The sequence below is a fragment of the Condylostylus longicornis genome, unplaced genomic scaffold (assembly GCF_029603195.1).
Source record: "Condylostylus longicornis isolate FDR11 unplaced genomic scaffold, ASM2960319v2 ptg000004l, whole genome shotgun sequence".
In the NCBI taxonomy this organism is placed as follows: Eukaryota; Metazoa; Arthropoda; class Insecta; order Diptera; family Dolichopodidae; genus Condylostylus; species Condylostylus longicornis.
In genome coordinates, this window is record NW_026577973.1 from 4,964,969 (window position 1) to 4,988,264 (window position 23,296).

Genomic DNA, 23,296 nt, shown 5'->3' on the forward strand with positions numbered 1-23,296 from the left:
TTTATGCTTCAGGAACTAAAGTGTCTATGATTCAAAATAGGCTACAAAATAAATTTAATAATTTACTGGACTATTTTAATATTTGGAAACTAAATATTAATATTAGCAAATGCGAAACAATATTTTTTAGACCAAGTGTGGACAAATGCAATAATAACATAAGAAAAAACTGGAGAAAATTTAAAATTAAAGCGGGTAATACTGAATTAATACATAAAAGAACAGTGAGATATTTGGGAATATATTTAACAGATAATCTGAACTTTAAATTTCATATAACTTCCAGAATAGATAAGGCCAGAAAAGCATTAATGATATCAAAGAATATATTTTTTAACAAAACCATAGATCAAAGAGTGAAAATAGTTGCGTATCAAGCTTTATTAAGACCAATTATGACATATGGAGCACCAATATGGTTTAATATTAGTGCATCAGTAATGGAACTACTCAGAAAATTTGAAAGAAAATGTTTAAGGTCTTGTACAAATCTTAACCGAAAACCGGAAACAGAATATACCCATTATATCTCAAACAGAAATATATACGAAAGAAGCGGAATTAATAAAATAGATAAAGTTATAATAAAATTAATAAGAAGACATTATGATAGATCGATTGAGATAAAAACCAATACAAACATATATCACTCGTTATTTCCATTAGAAGAATACATCAAAAATACATTAGTAACTGGATGGGTACCACCAGAAGCATTTATGTATTTAGAAAAAAGAAAATATATAGAAAACGATCAAGGAATACCAATTTTATATCACATCTACAGAAGAGCATCTGATAAAAGAATATTATTCGAACCAAACATGAATTTTGACCACAACGACAATAACAATATGATCAAATATGATACGTACATTCCTGAAAAGGACAGAAAAGAAAATCAAATAACTTATTGGTGGTTAGATAATTGATATTAGCTAATACATTAATCTCTAATAGATTAAAACTATTTATTTTTTTTTTAGTTTTTTCTGATTCTTTCTTTTCTTCGTTTCTTTCTAATTTTAATTAGCCCTTAAGTTTTAAAATAAAATAAAAACAATAAAATAATATTGATTTTTTACCACTTTTTTTCAATAAAAATAAAAATGAAAATGTAAATCTAAGAAACAAAAAATATCAAAAATAAAAAATGTTGATCAAAACAGCTAAACAAGAAAAACAATAAATAGTTTAGAGATTCCTTTATAAGGACATTAAACTAGCAATATATTATATTCTAGATATAAAATTTTCTTTTAGTATTTTTTTGTAAATTGTGAAGATAAAATGAAATGGAATAAATAAAAAAAAAATGAAATAAAAAAAAAAAAAATGGCCTTTTTTAACTATTTGTTGCAATGAAACCATAAGTATTTTTGAAATTTTACAAACGCAGAAAGACAGCGGCTTGCTTTCCCTAGCGCGGTATACTATAGTTAAACTTTACAAAAGCAAAATGGCCGTTCAAATTTACCGTTATCTAAAGTCCTTTTTTTTCCAAATTTTTAATGTCGTTTTTCTTCTAGACCCCAACCTGTAGAAAGCTTGAGATAGTGTCTTTTAGACATTAACAATTAGTTCACTTCGTTAGAAGAAAATTTTTTTCCATCTCCATCCCTTCTCAACTTATCGACTCTGAAATTTGTAAAATTTTTGACACCTTATATTTCCGAAACCGCAAGTTTTTTGAAATTTCTATAAACGTAAAAAGCTAACGGTAAATAACATTAAAAAATATAATTATTTTTCTTAACTCACACAATTAACCCTTAAAATCGAACATATTATGTTAACCCCACTTTATATTAATTTTTGCTTTATTTCAAAGACAGCATATATGCATCATCCTAAGTATTTGCAATCCTAGAAAGAGTATCGTATATGAATGAAAATATTTTTAATAGTGTGATAGGTATACATAGACTGTATTTCAAAGTAGAATTTTCACTCGTTGAAGGGAAAAGTGCTACAATACAAACCATTGGTTTGACCCAACTTTATTTTCAATTGTTTTTGTTTTATGCTTTTAAATTATTAATATTATTTCACACTTCTCTATACTCTATTAATTTAGCTTATTTAGTTGTACATGAAACGTAAAATAATATCTAAAATGCTCTTTTGTAGGATTTTAAGTGTAATTGTACATAAGGAAAATTAATCGCTTATATTTTTTTACGGTATAATATACATTTGTTTTAATTTTTTGAAAAAGTGGTAATATATGAATTATAATATACAAATAAATTATTTGCAAAAACAAAAATTTAAAAAGTGAACAATTAATTTGTATTGTGTAAATGTGCAATTGTGTCTCAAGGTGCTTGAATAAATGAATATCAAATAGCTATTTAAAAGACTTACAAATAAAATGTTTGTGTTAATGTGCATTAGTAAAATAAAAATCCTTAAATGCAGTATAAAAATCTCAATTAAGTTAACTAAGTTTATAACTTACCATTTTAGTACAATTTCAAAAAGAAATTTTAACACATAATATGCAAAATAACTTTAAGTATCAAAAACAAAAATTGGTTGAAAAATTCCCAATCCTTGAAATGATAAAAATTCTAAACTATAGCTAGAGCAGTTGTTATTTTTCGTAAAAATTAAAGTACGTAATTCAGTGATCTTTCGCAAATAGACATTAATTCATATTCATCTAGTCGTAAACATACATAATTATAATAGGTAAACTTTGAAATATATGAACAAAATTTGGTTACTGCGTTGTAAGTTTTTCTGTCTTTGTTTAACTAAAGTTAAGGTATAAGTCATTCGAAATTTACTTTTCCTAAAGTAAATAAGTATTTTAAGCTTTATTAAATAGTTCTTTACAAAGTTGTTACTTATGAATGAAACTAATAAAATGATGAATTCTTTGTCTGTCAAATTGGTACATAAGCTCCCGAAATCTAATAAATAAAATTGTAAACGGTTTTTCGGAGAAAGATACTCGTAATACTAACTGATAATGAAATTTTCGTAAATGAATTTGTTCTAGACACAAATCTTTTCCTTGATTTAGTTTTAATTTATGATAGTAACTTTTAGTACATGAATGACGTTTGTAAACAATTAAATATTATAAAGTAGTGTACTTCTACTAAGTCTAAACGATAATGGAATATAATTAAATAGGTACTACAGACAACAATTTTCTTTCCACAGAAACGAATACACAAGCTATGTATGTACATACGTATGCTAAAGTACTTCTCTGTATCTGATAAAATTTTAAAATTTTATTCAACAGAAATTATGTATGTAATATGAAAATTATAACATGAGATGCGAGTCTCAATGAAGTTAAAAAGGGTGAAAAACTTTTCAAATGCAATTTTTTAAAACATATTACAAAAGTAACTGTTTTATATTTATTACCTTTACTTAAATATATACATACGTATGTACCTACAGACTGTATATTGCATAATGTATACAATAATAAATACGTTAAAACTTCCACATAATATGTATTTTTGTATGTACCTATGTATATCTACTCTTAATTTATACGATTTAATATAATCACAGTAATAATAAAAAAGAGTAATAATAATAAAAGAAGATGATTCAGTAGAAAATTGTGCAATTTGCAGTAAATAATCCACCATCATTGAGAAATGAAAAAATAGAACAAAATAAAAATGAAAAATAAAAGAAAATCTTTCATTCTCTATTATCGTTATTATGTAATTTTCTAACAAAAAAAAAATAAGACTTAATAAAATTAAAGAAAACTAACCATATTACAATAGAAAATATTTTGTACCTTTAATTTGTCGTTAATCTTACTAGATAGTAAGTAGAAAATGCATTCCCTATCCTATCGGTACAATATAATAATATGAAAATCTATAATAATCTGTACACTGAGGTCAATAGCTTCATTGTTAATATTCTTCTTCTTATAATATATTAATAAATGGAATATTATCACCATTCCAAAGTTTTTTACAGTATACATTTACATTTAAAATTACTTCTTATAAACACAAGTACCAATTGAAATAGACGACGCGACGACTTAAACATTCGAGTAAAATAAAAATCTTTGCACATTTTACAATTATTTTTATATTAGACAGAAAAGTTGAAAATTGCTGATCAAATGCTTTTGTATAATAAATCTACACATACATACAGATGATGTTGTTATCTATTATTTAAATTTGAATCATTAGAATTTTAGCATATTGAGAACGCATATTAAAATATGCTATGATAAACATTATTCTAATAAAGTAATTTAGAGTTAATGTCCTTTTGACTTAGACCATCCTTAAACCAATAAACTGATTATGTTTATATTAACTCAAATTAGGAACAAATTTACTATTATAATTCGGAAATTACTGCCAATTTGTTATTTTTTTATTTTTTAGTTGTATTTTATTTTTTTGTTACTCGAGGCGCTCTTAAATAAAAATTTCAAGCGTCTTTATCCCAAAAATATAATTTCAAAGAAAAACGAGAAAAAATAGAGTTGATCTTGTCAACTCTTTGATACCCGTACGAATTTGTTATCCTATGTGCGAATAAATATGCCATAACTGAATATGGGACAGACTATGACTTTAAGTTGCCATATTACCATATTAATATATGTAAAATTTCAGTACTATATGTTTTACAAAATACTGTGTGTGCGAAACTACTATTGAAGTTGTATGGCAGCTACCAGAAAGAGCCAAGAAATTTTAAGGAATTTTATCAAGCACATCGGCCCTACTAAAATATTTGCTTGTGTGAAATTTCAATACCACAGCTTTTATAATTTCTAAGATATAGCCAATTTATTTTTGAAGTTGTACGACAGCTACCAGAAGGAGCCAAGCACTTTCAATGACTTTTATCAAGCACATCGGTCCTACTAAAATATTTGCTTGTGTGAAATTTCAATACCACAGCTTTTATAGTTTCTGAGATATAGCCAAATAAATTTTGAAGTTGTATGGTAGGTACTGGAACCTCGATCATATCCAATTTAAAAACGATTTTGGGATTTATAATAATAAATCATTTACTAAAATTTGGAAACCCTAGCTCAATTATTTTTTGAGTTATCGTTTTAGCGGACGGACAAACGCACAGGAATGGTTAAGTTTGCTCAGAATTCAACGCTGATCAAAGAAATACACATGAGTCCATATCACAGACAATTAGTTCTTAGGGTAATAAGATAATGAAAAACAGGTAATATCAAATCTACCAAGATTTAGTGGCTTGCAATTAAATAAAAATTTTATTATATTGTTTAATATCTAATCTTTATTAGATATTAAACAATATAATAAATATTGTCTATAGTATAATCTATATTGTTTAATATTAATCATTTTGATTCAGTAAATATCCATTATTTGGTAGAATTTATTCTGAATATTTTATTATAAATTTTCTTTAAACTAATGAAGTTAAATAATTAAATAAAGACTACTTCCATAACATATTATGATGACAAAACTCTTACTCTGACTCTTACTATAAAAAGAGGTTTTTTTTTGTCAAAAAAAGATTCTTTGCGAACCATAATTAAACTTTGAAAAAATAAAATTGGCTTTAAAATTTACCATTATCTAAAATACGTTCTTTTTTCAAATTTTTGATGACGCTTTTTTTCTAGACCGCAGATTGTATACTGAAATCTGAAATTTTAGTAGCTTTAAGATATTAACAAACGGTTTATTTTGTTGAAAAAAAAAAATTTCTTACCACTTCTCGAAATTTCATCCAGCGTCTCTCGAAATTTGAAAAAAATTGTTTTTTTTTTTTTGCTTCATCCTAAATTTATGCAATATTTGAAATAATATTTTAACTGAATGAAAATACATAATTTCAATCAATAATATACTAGATTGTTTTTAAAAGCAGTATTTTCACTTGTTCTGACCATTGGTGCAATGGTTTTAGCACCGGTCCTTTAACCAAAGGGTCTCGGGTTCAAACGCCGGTCAGGTCACTATAAAAATTATATTTAATATTATATAACTTAATATACAATACTAATAAATATTATACAAGTAATTTTCAAATATTCATAATATTCCATATTAAAAAAACTAAGAAAAATAAACAGTAAATATTAATAAACTTAAATATTTAATATAAATAAAACTACGGCTAGTCACCTACCTAGTTAACTCTATGAGGCTACGAAACTAGGGCATGATATCATGCACTAGCTGCTCCAAGGAGTGGAAAAGGAAAAAAAAGAAAAATTTTCACTTGTTGAATATTGGTTTGAACCAACTTTATTAGTTAATCATAAATAAAGGATATTTTTTTTGAATACATTAACTCATTTCATCACTCTTTTAACATCATACTCTAAATTTTATAAAGAATATTTTTTTAAAAAACGTACATATATGAAGTTATCTTGTTTAGTCATTCATAAAATTCGAATAATATTAGTCAATTTACCTTAACTTTCTTATTTAATATTGCTGTATTATGAAATTTTACAATTTCCAAATGAAATATTATCGATCAATTCTATTGTCTTATGTTTTTTTTTCTTCTCCAACAACATCAGAGTATAAAAATATCCACTACTTTGAAATATACAATTGGAAAACTTTTATGCTGCATAGACAATGTAAAATTTAGATATATTTATATACTTATACGTATGTACGTTTGTTCATATTTACTTCTTTATAAAAATTTAAAATTCTTGAAAAGAATTCAAAATCCTCAAATATTCTTAACTTTGCTAAAATAAAACGTAAAGAAAAGAAATATACATAATATAACAAAAAGTGTAAAGTGAAAAGTAAGCTTCTATCTGCTTGAATTTTATAAACAAAAAAAAATTTTTATAAAATTATAAATAAGAATTTAACAAAATTTGAAATCAGTCTCTGAAGCAATAGTAATATTTAAGAAAAACAAAAATGAAAAAGAGAAAAACAATAAAATAAAAGTAAATTTAAACTGTAAAAGACTTGAAAAAAAAAACTTTATTCCAATGGACCAGAATATTTTTCAACGAACATATTTTTTTCAAGGACTTTAAACAATAAGATATTTTATTTTTTATTTATTTGTTTTGCTTTTTTTTTTCTTTAGTTGTAAAATACTGAAAAGTCGTTTATATAAATATTATAAACTTATTTATATACTTTTAGTTTTTTTTTTATATAGGAAATATCTTTCAATTCCTTGACAGGATAACAACATCAATATCCTTGCTTAAAATAAATTCAGTCGATTTTCAATTTCTCTGATGTTATTCGCTTTTTCACTAATATAATATAAAAAAAGAGAAATCAAAATTTTCACGTTTATTGAATAGCAAAAAACAGGTTTTCTATAAAAATATTTTGAGAAACGATACGATTAGTACCTGCAAAGGTGTTGCGTTCTTTTTATGTAATTTCTGTAAATTTATAGAATCTAAAAGATATTATACAAATAACTTTAATTTTAAGGAAATTTTTTTATCAAATTACTTGATTTTGATTGAATCGTAGTTATAATTATATATGTATTAATAATATTAGTTGAAAATTTGATTTAAGTAATTAAATTAACCGTTAACATGTAAATATTATAAATATTCTTAGAAAGAAGTACTTTCTTTACTCACACATGCATATTATGGCAGGTTAACGGTAATCTTCTCAAATACGAGAATTGTATTCGGGAAAGTAATCAAACGTATTTATTTTAATAGATGATTTTTTACAATATTTTATACGATTTCAATTCCCAGAATAATTATGTAAGTAAATATGTAATTAAGAAATTACATAAAACTTAACTTGCTTGAAATCAGTTTTAATCTAAAAGCAAACCTAGTACCTAGTGTTTCAATACTAAACATTGTATTAAAATCTTTCAATTTTTGTTTCATAATTTACAGATCACAAATAGCAGAAATTGTTAATTTTATTTAAAAAACTAATGGAACCTAAAATTCAGCAGCAGAATCCAATTTGCCCTCGATTTTACTTACAATAATTACTTAGCCAATTACTTGAACATCAAAAATTTAGAGTTATAGGGCAAAAATTGGTATATTATTTTGATGAGGATTTCGCTTATTTTGATAAGATACGTTATTTTTGCAGTAAATTATTGTGAGGTCTATAAATTTTACAATGCAAAATTTTTTTTATGTTATATTCTAAATTTTGTCGGATATCACTAGTTAACTATTTTTTATTTCTGTGTTTTATTTTTTGCAATATTTCATTATGTGAAATCTTATATTTTTATATATTTAATTTATTGTACGTGCATTGGTTTATAAAACTCAGAGGAAAAATGGCGTATACCAAAAAATAATTCTAGACAAATCTTATATATGTACCTCTTAAACCTTGCGGCCGAGCCTTATGAAATAGGTATCAAAGTTTGCTAATAAAACCGTTTTAAAAAATCCCGCTGCAAACTTCAATTTTGAATTCCCAAAATTCTATGTACGACTTATACTAAATTCATCATAACTAAGATTTGAATTTATTGGACGGACGGCAAAAAATTTAATAAAACAAAATTTCGAAGTTGTCCTCTAAAGAGTAAATTTAACGAAGTAAAATGCTTGAGAAATGAAAAACTATACGACAAAATATCAAATACTGTAAAATGACATTTAAAAGATCTGAATTTATAAAGTACGAGAATAGTAGAAAATATACAATATTTCAAAAGTCTAGTTGATTTTTATTTTTTTATTTTTCTCAGGTTATTTCTATTTGTTTTTGAACAAATTTTTACTATAGTTTTTGTTTTTTCATTTTTTGTATTTATTTTAAGGTTTATAAAAATCGATTGTTATATTTATCTCTTTATTAAGATTACTTTCGAAAAAATTTTGTAATATACTTTGTTTTATTGAATTTCGGATTTTGTAGTTGAATAAGGATAAAATATTTGTAATATGGAATCTTTTATTATATTTTTTTTTGTTATTTGCTCTTTCTCATAGATAGTTTTAAAAAAATAACTATGTATAATATTTTATAAGCAGCATCAGGTAAAGAAAAATTCCTCAGGATATAAACTTAACTATGAACATACATACATATACGAGTATATAAATATAATTTTTGTTATCTTACATAACTTTATAGAGCGATTACAATATTAACGATGACGCAAAATAAATTGAAATTTACCTTGACTTTATTTTATTAAAAATATAAAAAAAAAATTTAATAATTTTTATAAGATGATTTAAAATTTCTAGTTTATATTATTATTTTTTTGAGAATTTTTGAGAATTTTGAAGAATTATATTACAAACTTGATCTTAAGCGAGGAAAAGAGAGAGATGAAAAAGTTGAAAAAAAAAATTTTAAATGGCAATCGCAACTTTTAATAATAGAGATTCTAGTACGAGTCTTTTACACAATAGTCTCAGGTTCTGTAAATTTACGAAATTATTCTCTCTTTCTTTCATTAAATTAATCAATTTTCATTTAGAATTATAAAAGAATCGGATATTTTACATTTTTAATTTTATTTTAAATAAATATTTTAATCAATCGTAGGTCGCAGTTGATACTGGTTAATATAGCGACGAATTCAATATTTTTTACACATATATAAACACCTAATCGCATAATATGCTGTTTCATATATATTTAAAAAAAAATAATCAACAATATTTTCAAATTATCAATATATTATATTATATATATTATGTACTTTATCAATATAATAATTTTAATATTCAATGTAAGATTATATTTATATTCAGATCTCAATTTACAATAATAAATTTATGATAAATTTTAAACAAGTAAATTTTAATTCAAAATTTCTCTAATTTACATAATATTATTTAATTTAATATTTCGTCTATAATATAATAATAACATTATACCTCATACTTAATTATTTATGATACTGATACTGATACTCGGGAACGTGATTATAAATAAAGTTGGGTCAAACTAATGTTTTGCAAATCAGCGATTTCTACTTCAGCAAGTGAAAACAATCCTTTTAAAAACAATTTACTACATTATGTATTAAACTACTGTTATTCATATACCAAAATATTTAAAAAGATTGCATACGTTTAGGATGAGACAAAAAAAAAATTTAAAGAAGTATTAACATAATATTCGAATTTAAGAACTAATTGCGTGAACTATGAAAAATATTTATGCTTTTTGATGGCAAAGCATTTAGCGTTAGCTTTCTGAGTTTATAGAAATTTGGAAAAGAAATAAGTTTTTAGTAAAGATTTTTTTATATGTTAAATTTGAACTCTCTATCTTAAAGGGTATAGAAAATTGTAAACGGGTGCACTGACGATCAGACAAACAGATGGAGATTTTTCAAATTTTTTTTTGAAAAAATGCTAAAAAAAACGTGTGCAATATGATTTATAATTGAGGTTAACAACTCTCTGCTATACAGCAAAAAAATTAAAATTTCTAAATTTTAAATATGTTTAGTTATGTGATGTAGGTACACATATGTATATATAGAATAAGGCTTAAAAAATTGGTAGTGTATATACTGTAAGTCATGATAACTATCGCTTTGTAAAACACTTATACATATAAGATTCTTAAGGAAAAACAAAAATTCTATGTTGGTGCATACACATGTATACGTTGGTAAAGAAATCAATTTAAATATTTAATTACAATGCTTAATATTTTGATATTGATATCTCAATTTTTTGATATAAAAAATTTCTTCAAATATCATAAGAATAAATTAATTGTATTCAAATAAATATCATATTTAATTTATACTTATAGTTTGAAAGTGGGCGAAAATATTTATTAAATTTCAAATTATATTTATATGACTATATAAAATTTATTATAAAATAAGGAAGACAGAAATTTGAATTACCATAGTTTTTGTTTGTTCATGTTTTTTGTTCTCAATGAAATTTTCCTCTCGATTAAATTATTTCCAAATTTAATCCGAGCAAAATAGTATTATTTTCAATCGTTATTTTATTTTTATATAAAAGAAATATAATAAAATATAATGGTTTAAAATTTAATTTGTTATGTTTGGCCCAATTGATTTTGTAAGAATTGATAATATTGATTTTCTCAAAAATGTTATCCAATTTGCATAGAACTTATGGATGTTAAACGGTTCGAAATAAAAAATTTTATTCTATAATATTAAGAATAATTTTAATACAAATATGAGATAATTTTGAATAAAAAAAATTTTAGCATAATTATTAATGACGTGTCTGATATTTGATAAACCATTTTTCGAATTTAAAATGTTATGAGAATTTTTTTTCATACAGGCCTTGGATCGACAATGTCCCAACAATAGATAATTTTTTTAAGAAAAATTAAAAATATATCTTTTGAATATTTTAAAATCAAAAATAAAAATCGCGTATCAAATCGCATATATGTATGATGATTCGCGTAGACGCACTAAGCGTGATTTTATGCATGACTGTAATGAATTAAATTAGGGCCCTGAAAAAATAATCATAAGAATACTGGATAACCAATAATGGACTGCGATTTTGTCATTATAATCAGTTCATGTAATGATTCTATCAACTCTTACATCTCACAAAATGTAAATGCTTTACGACAAAAACTGGCGATTCTTGTATATGTGTACACAATGGCTGGAAAATAATCTCAAAAATATTTTAACAAGATTCTAACTACTTTAATATTCTTACAAAACTTCAATTTTACGAAAATGTTAGCAGGAGCAGCACAAATTCCTCCTAAATTTAATTCCTCCTATTTTATTTTAAAGTTCGATTTTGTTTTATAGATTTTTTAGTAATAGGTTATCAAAAACATTTAAATTCATAAAACCAATATTTTTTATTGCCTAAATTATTTTTAGACTTTTATATTCCCAAATATTTATTTTAAAATTTTGGTTTTGTTTTCGTATTTACGAAATTTTTCTATCATAAAATTATGGATGGAAACGTTTTGCTTCTACTTCGTGTAAACAAAATGAAATTTGCTATGTTTAGAGCTTGGCAATTTATTATACTTAAAATTAAAATGAAATATAAAAACAACAATTTAGTCAATTAATAATAAATTTACTGGTTAAGTCAATTAATAACAGCTAAAACAATGTGCTTATAGCTTTTATATTTAAAAAATTTTGATATGGCACTAGAGTATTTTTTAAAAAGTATTTTATTATATTATCACACCTTATTTATTTATAAATCGAATATCATTAGAACTATTAGAATAATAAAATTCATGGGTATTATTATAATAAATTTTTTAGAATAATATTGCTAAAACCGATAGTTTCAGTACCAAAAATCTAAATTTAATATTAAATAATTGTGTGGGTTTATTTAAGTATTTCATTTTATGTGTACGCAATAGTGGAAAATTTGGTAAATTATAATTTTATTGGAATTTATAGGTATTATTTTATGGATTTTTCTTCTGAATTACATACAGGTATTTTTTACTAATGTTGTATAGATAATTCAATAAATATAATACTATATACATATTCAATAAATATAAGAATATTCAATAAATATAATACTATATACATACGTACATTAATAAAATGGTTATTTTTACTTAAATTACGTTGAAGTAATATGTGCAAATTAAGTACATACTTATTATTAACTGGTAAAAGTAATATTTTTAGATAGGAATTAATTTTTGGTCGAGAATTTAAATTGCAGCTATACGTATCATTCAGAATTGTCAAGAGATACACTGGATATGTACGTATATGTATGTATTTTATTTGAATGATAATTTTATTAATTGCACATTTAGATTTTTAAAAAGGAAGTATATTTAATTTAACATAATATGTATAAGATTTTCAAAAAACATTTACAAAGAGTAAGATGAAACAAAAGTAATCAAACATACAAAAAGTATTCAAACATATTAATCGCATACAATATATTTAGATATATTGTATGCAGATATATGTTTGTTGTTATATATCTGTTATGTATGTATGTATGTATATCTATGCAGATAGCAACAATTATACGTTTAAATTAGAAAAAGAGTGCCGATGCTTTACGAAACGCTTCTTTTTAAAGTAGCAGTTTTATCAATTAAATTGATACATGTATGTTTGCCAAATATACATATATAACATTCTTACTATTTATCAGAACTCAAATAAATTATACAAAGCTATACAACATTGGTTAGAAGAACGAAAATAGATAAACCTTTTGTTCCGGACTGGATGCCAGATCTCAAAAGTTTTCGAGTTCCAGGGGTTTTAACGAATTTTTACAAAATTTTTACTTATCCAAGTTTTTTATTATCCAAGTAACTGGATAATTTTGTAAGAAAATTTTGTAAACCTTGAAAGTTTCTTTATAGAATTTTTTCAAACTGCTCTAGTCAATTATATGCTAGTCACATAAGATTTTTTTGTTTAAATGCAAAATTGTCACAATAGCCATAATAGTTTCATTTATTTGAAATATATCATAAAAAGTGTTGAAAAATTTTCGAAGTGCAGCTATATTACGTACCATCAAAATTTAAGTATACGCTCAGGTAACATTTTTGGTATTATGGATATAAATAATTGAAAACGCTAAGATCTAAATAAAATTAATTTTATTTTGTATTTCAATTTAAGTCCAAAAACTGTAAAGAAAAAATTAAATAAAAGATCATTCAATATTTATCTAAGATTAAAATAAAATTAATATATACAGATGTATATTATATACGTATAATAAATACATACTTTATGTGTATAATTTGCATATTAAAATGTTTAGTTGAAATTGTAAAATAACTTAAATAATTTCCGTCGTGTTTATTAGCTTTCAATTATTGTTAAAAAAAAAAATTCTGTTGAAATTGGGAATTGTGTCAAGCACGACTTTATGTTGACTCTTATTTCTCTCAAAAATAAATAAAATTCTTTTCTTGTCTTTTTACATGTTTTTTTTTTCAATAAAACTCAATAAGCACCTTTACATTTAGATAGTATATGGTACAACTTTCACAATCGTTATAAAATTGTTACACCGCTTATAATGTTTTGAGCCTAATTACGTAATTTTTAAACTTTTTAATTTTATTGATAATTCGGGATGAATACTAATCAATTTTCAAAACATGTATTAATTTTTCAACATACATACATATATTAACATAATACTATAAAAGTTTATTAATATGCAAAAACCGTTGTGTTATTAAAATAGTGTGATGATGAATATTATAAAATGTTCTTTTGAACTGTTATACTTTAATTTGAACTTTGACTGTAAATAATCTAAGTAATTGAAACTCAAAAGTTTTAAATTTTGTAGAGGATTTTATTAAGTTTTAAATTAAGTAGTACTATTTTCGACTCTTGATGTTTTTAAAATGTTACTGATTTCGTATTTGAAAGAATTTTTCGCAAGATACGAAAACTTCTATAAGGTAAATGTATTTGTTTCGCAATTCCTTTAAAGATTGTTAATGTATGGTAGACAATGTTTCTAAAAATACATCATATCCCATAATAATTTTATTAACCAAATAGTTTATTACGTACACCAAATGTCTTTGCTTTCCCTTATAATTGGTTGAGTTCATAATATTATATGCAAGTACTCACTTTTGTATACTTACTTGCATGATGTTGAATTAAATCAGTTAAAATATGGTAAGGTGCTTTTGCGGTTCTTATATTAAAATCATTGTATATGCTTGCACACATACTTGTACATACATAAGCATATACAGGCACATGTTATGCTGTAAATTTTTTTTTTTTCATTTTCAAATCGCTTGAAATCAATTTTTAAATCTTTTTCAATTTGTAAAAGAAGGAAAAATAAGTAAATTTAAAATAAACGCGGTAAAATGATATATTCATTTTGTTGTATATAAGTTTATAGTTACAAATAATATGATGTTGCAGTTATTGGTGTTGTAGTATATGCGATAGGCAACTGTAAAAATAACATCGTAGGCTTCCCATCAGGGTGCACCATAAAACCAGATGAGTACTAATTTCAGAAAAGAAAAGAAGTAATATGAAACGCAGGCAAGTAAAGCGGTAGATTGTTCTTTTCTTTTTTTTTTTGTTTTTATGTTAAGGAATTATATTTCTTTCGTTGTTTGCTTTTACATGTAGTGCTAAAATTACATTAATAGTCAGTTCGTCATGCTTCATTCATTATTGTAAATTACATTTCTAAAATGTTTTTTATTTAATGAGAAAAGAGTAATATGGTAATTTTGAAAGATTTAATAGAAAATATGAAAATTATATAAAACTCAACTTTACAAGTAAAAAGTGTTTTAAAATTTTTAATGCATTTACGATAATGAATTGAAAAAAATTAAACCTGCTTGATCTTAATTTGTGTTGAGTGTGTGCGGCTACGTAGAAACTTAAATTGTTTTAGTAAGTGTTATTTATTCAATTAAAATATCTAGTAAAGGCTATTTGTTCAATTAAAAACAAATATAACATAGTAGAATTCTTGTAAACAGACGAACGGACGGTACAAAGACTTTTTTTCCATTTTTTTTTTTTTTTTGGAAATGCGCTAAAATGAGCAGCAAAACTTTCACCACGCCTTTATATACAATATTTGTATATAAAAAGAATAAAAAACTGGTCAACGTGTACCCAAGAAAAAAATTTTCATTTCTGTCCTAAAAGTTGATCGGGACTCCCAAATTGAAAGATTGCCTAATTTTCTATTTACCAATAGACAGTAGTATAAAATTTTTAAATTATTATAATATATCGAAACATTCATAAACGAATTTTAAAGTTATTTTAAGACCTAAATATTAAAAAATTTTGTTTGTTAAATTGGTTCTAATCTCTTCGGTTTCCTTCTGACAGTCTAAAAGCGGAGTTCGTTATCAAATAGTAAACCCTCTAAATCAAAGGCAAATCATAGACCCGTGGAAACAAATTATTAAACAACCATGTAGTAAATTATAAAGTACGAACGCAATTATATTGATTTCCATATTTAAGAATTTATTACAAGAACTTGTTTTTTATTCCTTAAATTCAGTGGCTTTGCCTGGATTGAAACTTTTCTCAGTTCAGGTTAGTTTCAATACTAAAATTTTTTAGAGGTCCAAGCAACATTTGATTGGGGATAGGAGCAAAAACCTATGCAATTTGATCAGAGGGGTTAATTTAAGCTCCGCTCAGCAGTATACAAAAAAATTTTTGTTAATAAAATATTTTTAACGTATACTTTTAATTTTTAACAACACTATGATTTTTAAATATATACGTATTATATGACTATTTATCAAATTTGGATAATAGTTTATTTTTAGAATAATAACGTTTAGATAACTCACATGCATTTCAAATAAGTTATGCGATTTGAATACTTATAATCTCATTCAGAAAAACGACAAATTTAGAATATTATTAAAAATAAATAAAAAATAATATTAATGCTATTAATTAAAATTCTCTTTGTGTAAAAAAATTTTTTTGAGAATTTTAAAATATATTTTATAATCAAACTGAATAATTTTTGCTTAGTATTTCTTTCATTAAAACAGAATGATTTTCGGGAAATGATTTTCGGGATTAGGAAAAAATTGTAAAATACACAAAATAATCTTACTTCATTTTCTTTGACATTATAAAATATACAAGAGTTACTAATATTTTTGTCTTTGTCTATAAAGCTGCAAGTATTTTCGCAATTTGAATTCCTCCAATATTATTCTTTAACGTAGTTACCTCAATTATATAATATGAATTTATTGAAATTTTAAACTATTTTAAGATACTATGAATTACTTGAATAATGTTTCTTTCTATTTGAGCTTTTAATAAAAAATATTTTGTAATTTTTCGCGATATGAAAGCGAATCATCCATGATTATTGATCTTGCGGTTTTTTAATAATTTCTGCTTAGAAAATAATAAAATAATAATCGGATTACAATAGGAGTATTCAGAGATATCTTTTACTTCTTGAAAACAAAACTTAATTCTCGTTTCTTTTTATATTGCAATACTAATTGGTTTATTTTTTCTTAAACAAGGGTATTCTTGACTTATTCATAAAGAATGGGGTTTTAAAAAATTAGTCAAAGCGGTTAGCATTTGAACGACTGAAAAAGGAATTTGTTTTATTTTATTATGTAATATGATTTAAAAGTGGCTTAAATATTCTATTATTTTATGTAATAGTAGGGTAGTCGACAACACGTCCTCCTGATCGAACTGTTGCCATTAAAAGGAAAAAAATATAGTATCAAAAGAAAGCAATCAGCAACAATCAGAAACACTGTATGGGTAAGCACATTATACAGGCGGGCTCACAAAAGATTTCATAAGGAATCTCTCCCCGAAAAGTGACGAAAAAAAAACGCATTATTAAGAAGAATTGGACTCAACCACATAGTGATTATGCTTTATTTGTTGATGGAATTCTTTTTCTTTAAATTTGCTGTATGACTCTTTAAAAACATAAATTATCAAAAATAAAGGCCCCACAATGTTGAACCGAATGTACCTCAGCAATATATTAAAGAATAATGTTTAATCTTAAAATACTGAATTATGTGAAGTTTCACATTTTCAGCTTCCGTTGTTTAGATAAAAGTCATTTAATGTTAAAAGAGTATTTGGCAGAATTTATTATTTAAAATTTCCGCTATCTAATTGAATCCATTTGCTAGTACATCAAGTACTGGTTTTATACTATACTTGTGAAAAGAAAATTCAATTAACAGTATTCACAAAATTAAAGTTAACATTACACACACAAAAGTTCAAAATTATTTTTTTTTTTTTCAAAATGCCCATATGCACATCTATTGATACGAGTATACTTACTTGATTTAATCAAAAAAAAAAAAATAAGCTTCTCATTCACTCAGGGAAACAAGAAATTTATTTTTATCAGTTTATTTTTAATAGTATACAAAACTTATCGTAAAGTAAAATTATGATGTTGCATAACCTGTAAAATTTTGTAAACCTGTTAGTTATTTTTATTTATCAACCCGGTCAAGAAATAACCGGGTAACAATGTATTTTGCTTAGACATTCTTTTACTAAAACAAAAAAAAACCTGATATCTTTTTAAGTGAAACAACTTTTACTTAAATTTTTTTTTAATTTGGCAGAATACATGTACATTTGCTTAAATAGAAATGAAACGAATACATTCTCAACAGAAAGCTTCAGAAAATTTCAAGTGGTAGTAATTTTAATTTCAATAGATTTTAGAAAAAGAGACTTTTATATTGATTAAATATTATTAACTTGAAAAACAATTAGAACATTAGAAAAAAAACCTGAGTTAATCATTTTAAAAGTGACTATTTACCATCTATTTTACCGTTACTGTTACCAAAAGTTTTAATTAACGATGGTAAAACAAATATTAGTTTGAGTTTTAAAAACAATATGAAGACTTTCAAAATGTATGCGAAATAGTAATATGAAATCGTATTATCGTTGAATTTGGGAGTTTAGAAGGGTAACTTCTATTTTAAAAGTAATATTTTTATGAATATTTGAAATAAATAATTCTCGTATTATCTGCATTCATCTTTACGTGTTAGGATGCGTCCATTAATTATCTGCAAAAAATTCTCGCTTTCAAATTAACTTTTATGGGATGTACCAAATTTCAAGTAATTATTCGTTTTTTGTACGAATATTGTACTTACCGTTATAATACGAGTATATATTATTTTACCTTTTTCGTTAAAAATAAAATGATAAAATGCGGGAAATCTTTGGTAATGTTATGCAGGTATCTTTTTTCAAAAAATAAGAAACAAAAAGCACAAATAAAATATTTTCAATCGGTATTTCCTTAACTTTTTTCTCGATGCACAATAACATAAAAAAATAAAAATAAAATAAGATTACATTAACCTAAATTTTTACATAATACTTAAGCTTTTCAAAAATTTATGTCGTGACTTGACTTGTTTGACTTGTAAAATATGCACATGCAAAAAAAATCAAAAATCAAAGTGGAGGTGCTAAAGGTGTAAACATAATTGTAAAGTTTTTTTTTTCTTTTGGTGTTTAAACCAAAATTTAATACAAAATAACAGAAAAAAAGTATCTGCCAAGTGTATAGACAAATATATGAAAATTTTGCAAATGTTTCTGGTTATGGTCAGTTAAATCAAAAATATTCACGTAAATAAAAGTCTACATGCAGTCTTTCATTTCTATAATAATAAATAAAAATATCTGTCAATAAACTTTTAACCTTGAAAGACAATCAGAAAGAAAAACAAAAAGTACTTTTTCTTGTTTTTCCTCCTCTTTTTGGTTTCCATTTTTTTATGATAATAAATATTTTTAAGTTGTGATGTAAAATTCATACAATTTCAATTTTTTCTTCTTTTTCTTCAATTTTATTTGCTTTTACTTTTAAAAAAGAAAAACATTATTAATTTTTGTATATCTGGCAATGCCTAACAACAAACTATATATAAATTGACTCGAGAGTTATTCCATTACTTATGCTCTTTTGTCAACACTCCGATGATAACGATGTCGAATATAAAAGAAGAAAAATGAGAAAATTGTGAAAGAAATTATGAGTCGGGTCGGGTCGGGAGTTTTTAGTGTTTTTTTTTGTTTATTTTCCATTTTTGTTACGTATAAAACTTACAATACCTGTGTGTGCAAAGACAAACTCGAATACAAAAGCTCAGTGAATACCTATTGAAACTGTTGCTGATATTATAGTACCGTAGTATCATAACATCATTAAATTAAAAAAAAGAAATATCATTTCTTGTTTTACTATTCATCACCACCATCAACATTATTTTGAATATTAAGAAAGGTGTGCTGTTATAAATCTATTAATATTTAATATAATAATATAGTGATAAAAAATTTTAGCTTTTTTGATTCATCATCCAAGTTTCGTGTTGATCTCCGTGAATTATAAATTGACACAATTTTGATTATTACCGAACTAAACAATAAAAATCTACATATACACAATTTTTTTTTTAAGTGAATAAACATTTGCACTGTATCAAAAAATTAAAAAAAAAAAGAAGTAAAATTCAAAAAATTTATTTATTTTGATGAAATCATCGGCGTTTATACTCAAAATATACAAGTATTCATAACTGTTAGTTAAGTCTTTTAAGCTATAAAATACTATAAATCATTAAAGAAATTTTTACATAATGAGACCTTCAGCAATCTCATTAAAAACTATATAATATATTTAAAAAAAATATTTGTACACATTCGTATATTTGTATGCGTATGTACACATATACATGCAGTGTATAATAAGAAAAAGAAATAATGAAACGAAGATGATAACTTTTTAAAACTGAAAATTATTATTGAATTTCATTTTATCTTTATAGTTATTGACGCATCGTTCATTTCTATATAAGGCTGAACAATAAATAAAATACTGCTCAGATGTGAAATGAGACTCTTAGTGGTTTGTTTAATTTTAACCGCTTGTATAATATTTATACAAGCGGCACCAACTGACGATAATGGACCAGAAGAACCACCAAAAAGGCGACCACATGCTCGAAGACCACTTCCTTCTAGAAGTAAATCAAAAAATGTGGAAGAAAAGGAAATCCAAAAAAATGAAGAAAAAGAAGATCCTGTAAAGAAAGATGATACTGAAAATTCATCGTCAAGTGATAATGAAACTACTGAAAAATCAACAAAACCTTCAAGACCAACAAGGCCACCACCAAAACATTTTCGTCCATTACCGAAACTTTTAAAAAAAATGGATCCAAAATTAGAAGAAAGAGTAGATTCACCAGAAGCAGAAAAACCACCACCAGATAATGATAAAAAAAATGAAGAAAAAGATATGAAACCTGCACCACCAAAACCACCACCAAAGCATTTTCGTCCAAGGCCACCAAAAAGATTAGGCAAACCAACAGAAAATGAAGGTGAATCCAGTGCTGCAACAAGTACAACTACCGAAGCACCTAAAGATCAACCAGAAACAAAAAAACCACATAAATCTAAACGTCCAGGACTTCAGTCTAGAAGAGGAAAAGGAAAACCAACACCTCCACCAGAAGAAGAAGTTTCATCAACTTCTGCAAGCACAACAACAACAACTACTACAACCACGACATCTACTACAACGACTACTACCAGTACTACACCTGCACCAGAAATTTCTTCAACAACATCAGCTTCCATAGATGCTATTTCGTCATCTTCTACAACATCAACTGAAAATTCTAGTCCCGAAACAAATTCATTAAGTAGCTCAACTACAGAACCATCAAAAGTAGAGGAGAGCAGTAGTTCTCTTGCTCCGTCAAAACCAACAACTTCAAAACCCTCTGAGGACTTAAAACCAAACTCGGCAAAAGAAGATGATTCACCAAGTGAACCAGCTGATGAACCAGAGGAATAAATAGTTTAAATATTATGTATAAAATAATGAAGTTTAAGTTTAAGAAAGAATTATTGTTCAAAAAAAAAAAAATTTTTTTAAATTACGTATATTATAAGTTTGAAGAAAAAATCTGTGGTGTGTTCAAAACGAGAGAGAAAAAAAAAGAAAAAATCCTTATGAATTATTAACGGTTTGTTCAATAATTCATTTTGTAAATAAAAACTAATATAATGAATTTTAATAACAATTAAAATATAAAAAAAAAATCATTTAATATTTAAATTAAATAATTAAAAAAAATTGAAAAATTGCTTTTTTTTTATTCTTTTAAATTCAATCAAAATTTAGAAAAAAATTTGATAATCTTGTTTCTGTTTAAATTGTTTTTTTTTTTTTTATTAGTACGTATACAACAAGTATTTGCATACTATTATAAAACAAAATACTTAAAATGTGGTTTTGAATTTGAAATTTATGTTATTTTAGTCTTGTTATTAAAGATCCATAAATCAATATGCAAGTACTTATCGAAAAAGAAAAAAAAAACAAATATAAATAAAACTAGTCATGATTTGAATGTGAAACTAAAGTGTAAATTAAACAAAATTTTATTTTCAGGGTAAACGAGGAACTAATTATTTGGTTTGACTTCTTTGTTGTTGTTCTCTATGTACATTATGGCTATTTAGGTATGGTGTATAAAATGAATGTAGTTTTATTTTAATAGTTTTGGCACTTTTACAATCGAAAACATATTGAATTTTAGATGACACTTTTATTGAGGAAGCTATAATAAGCTTTATTGGGTTATTGGTAATAAATTTTTAAGTATATTTAATTGTCACTTGCAAAGTACATTAGCATATAAATAAGGAAGTAAATTTAAATTCACCGGTTATTGTAGATTTATAAACTAGTTGTGCATATATATGTACATAATAAATATAAAGACTTATAGAAAAATTGAAATGTCAGTAAAATGAATTAAATAAGTAAAATTTTGTAAATATATTAGAGAGCAGTGTATTTATTTAATTAATTGTGTGTTCTTACTTAGTACCATTCGTAATGAATAAGGTAGACTTTCCGAATAAGTATTACTCTTTGCTTGCTCTTTGACTGCATAGTATAGGTTAGAATATTTTGTTTCTATTATCATTCGCTTCTTAATTTCGTACATAATTCGGCCCCTTCTTAATATTGACAAAGCCGAAGTTAAAATTAGGCTATGTTAGGAAATTTTAATTTTTGTATACAAGCTCACAAGAAATTTAAATCGTACTGGTCTAAAAGAGAATTCTTAAATTTTGTAAAATTTTTTGCAAACTATAGCTAAATAAAAATTACACCCATTTGAAAAATTTTACACATATTTGTGTTTTTGTTGTCTATATTTTAGCATTTATTTTTTATGTTACATAATCAATTCTTTGCGTTCTCCATACTAATTTTATGTACATTTTTTAAAAATAATTGTTATATAAACAGTCTAAACAGTTATTTAGTACTTTTATTTTTTATCGATGGTAATCTTCCATTTAATAATATTTTCATATTAATATTATTAAATAAAAAATTTTAATAAAAAAAAAAACTTGTTTTACAAAAAATTCCCTATCAAAAATATTTAAAATTTTAAGTGAGAACTAAAAGCTTCACTGTGTTTTATTCATAAATTAATAAAAAATAAAATATTTTTTGAATTTTTGTTAAAAAATAAAGAAAAATAAAAAACTAGTAACAATTTTTATTGTCGTATGTACACACACGTATGTTTTATGTTACCATGCATAATGTTGAGTTTATAGAGACAATGTTGGCATGTCGTATACGAGTATATCAAGTTAGTAAATTACTTTATTACATTTCACTTTATTCCTTGATTCATTTCAGGTTTCTGTTTTTATTTACTTCAAGGTTAATCTTAAAATATTATCGTGTATTTTTTATTTAAACAATATATTAATAGTTTAT

General features: G+C 24.3%; 1 protein-coding gene across 1 annotated transcript; it reads left to right on the plus strand.

Moving 5' to 3' along the window:
- Positions 1-20,368: 20,368 nt before the first annotated feature.
- LOC129612653 (uncharacterized) lies at positions 20,369-21,340 on the plus strand. Its single transcript, XM_055526361.1, has one exon. The coding sequence runs from the start codon at positions 20,369-20,371 to the stop codon at positions 21,338-21,340; it is 972 nt and encodes a 323-aa protein (XP_055382336.1).
- The last annotated feature ends 1,956 nt before the right edge of the window (positions 21,341-23,296 follow it).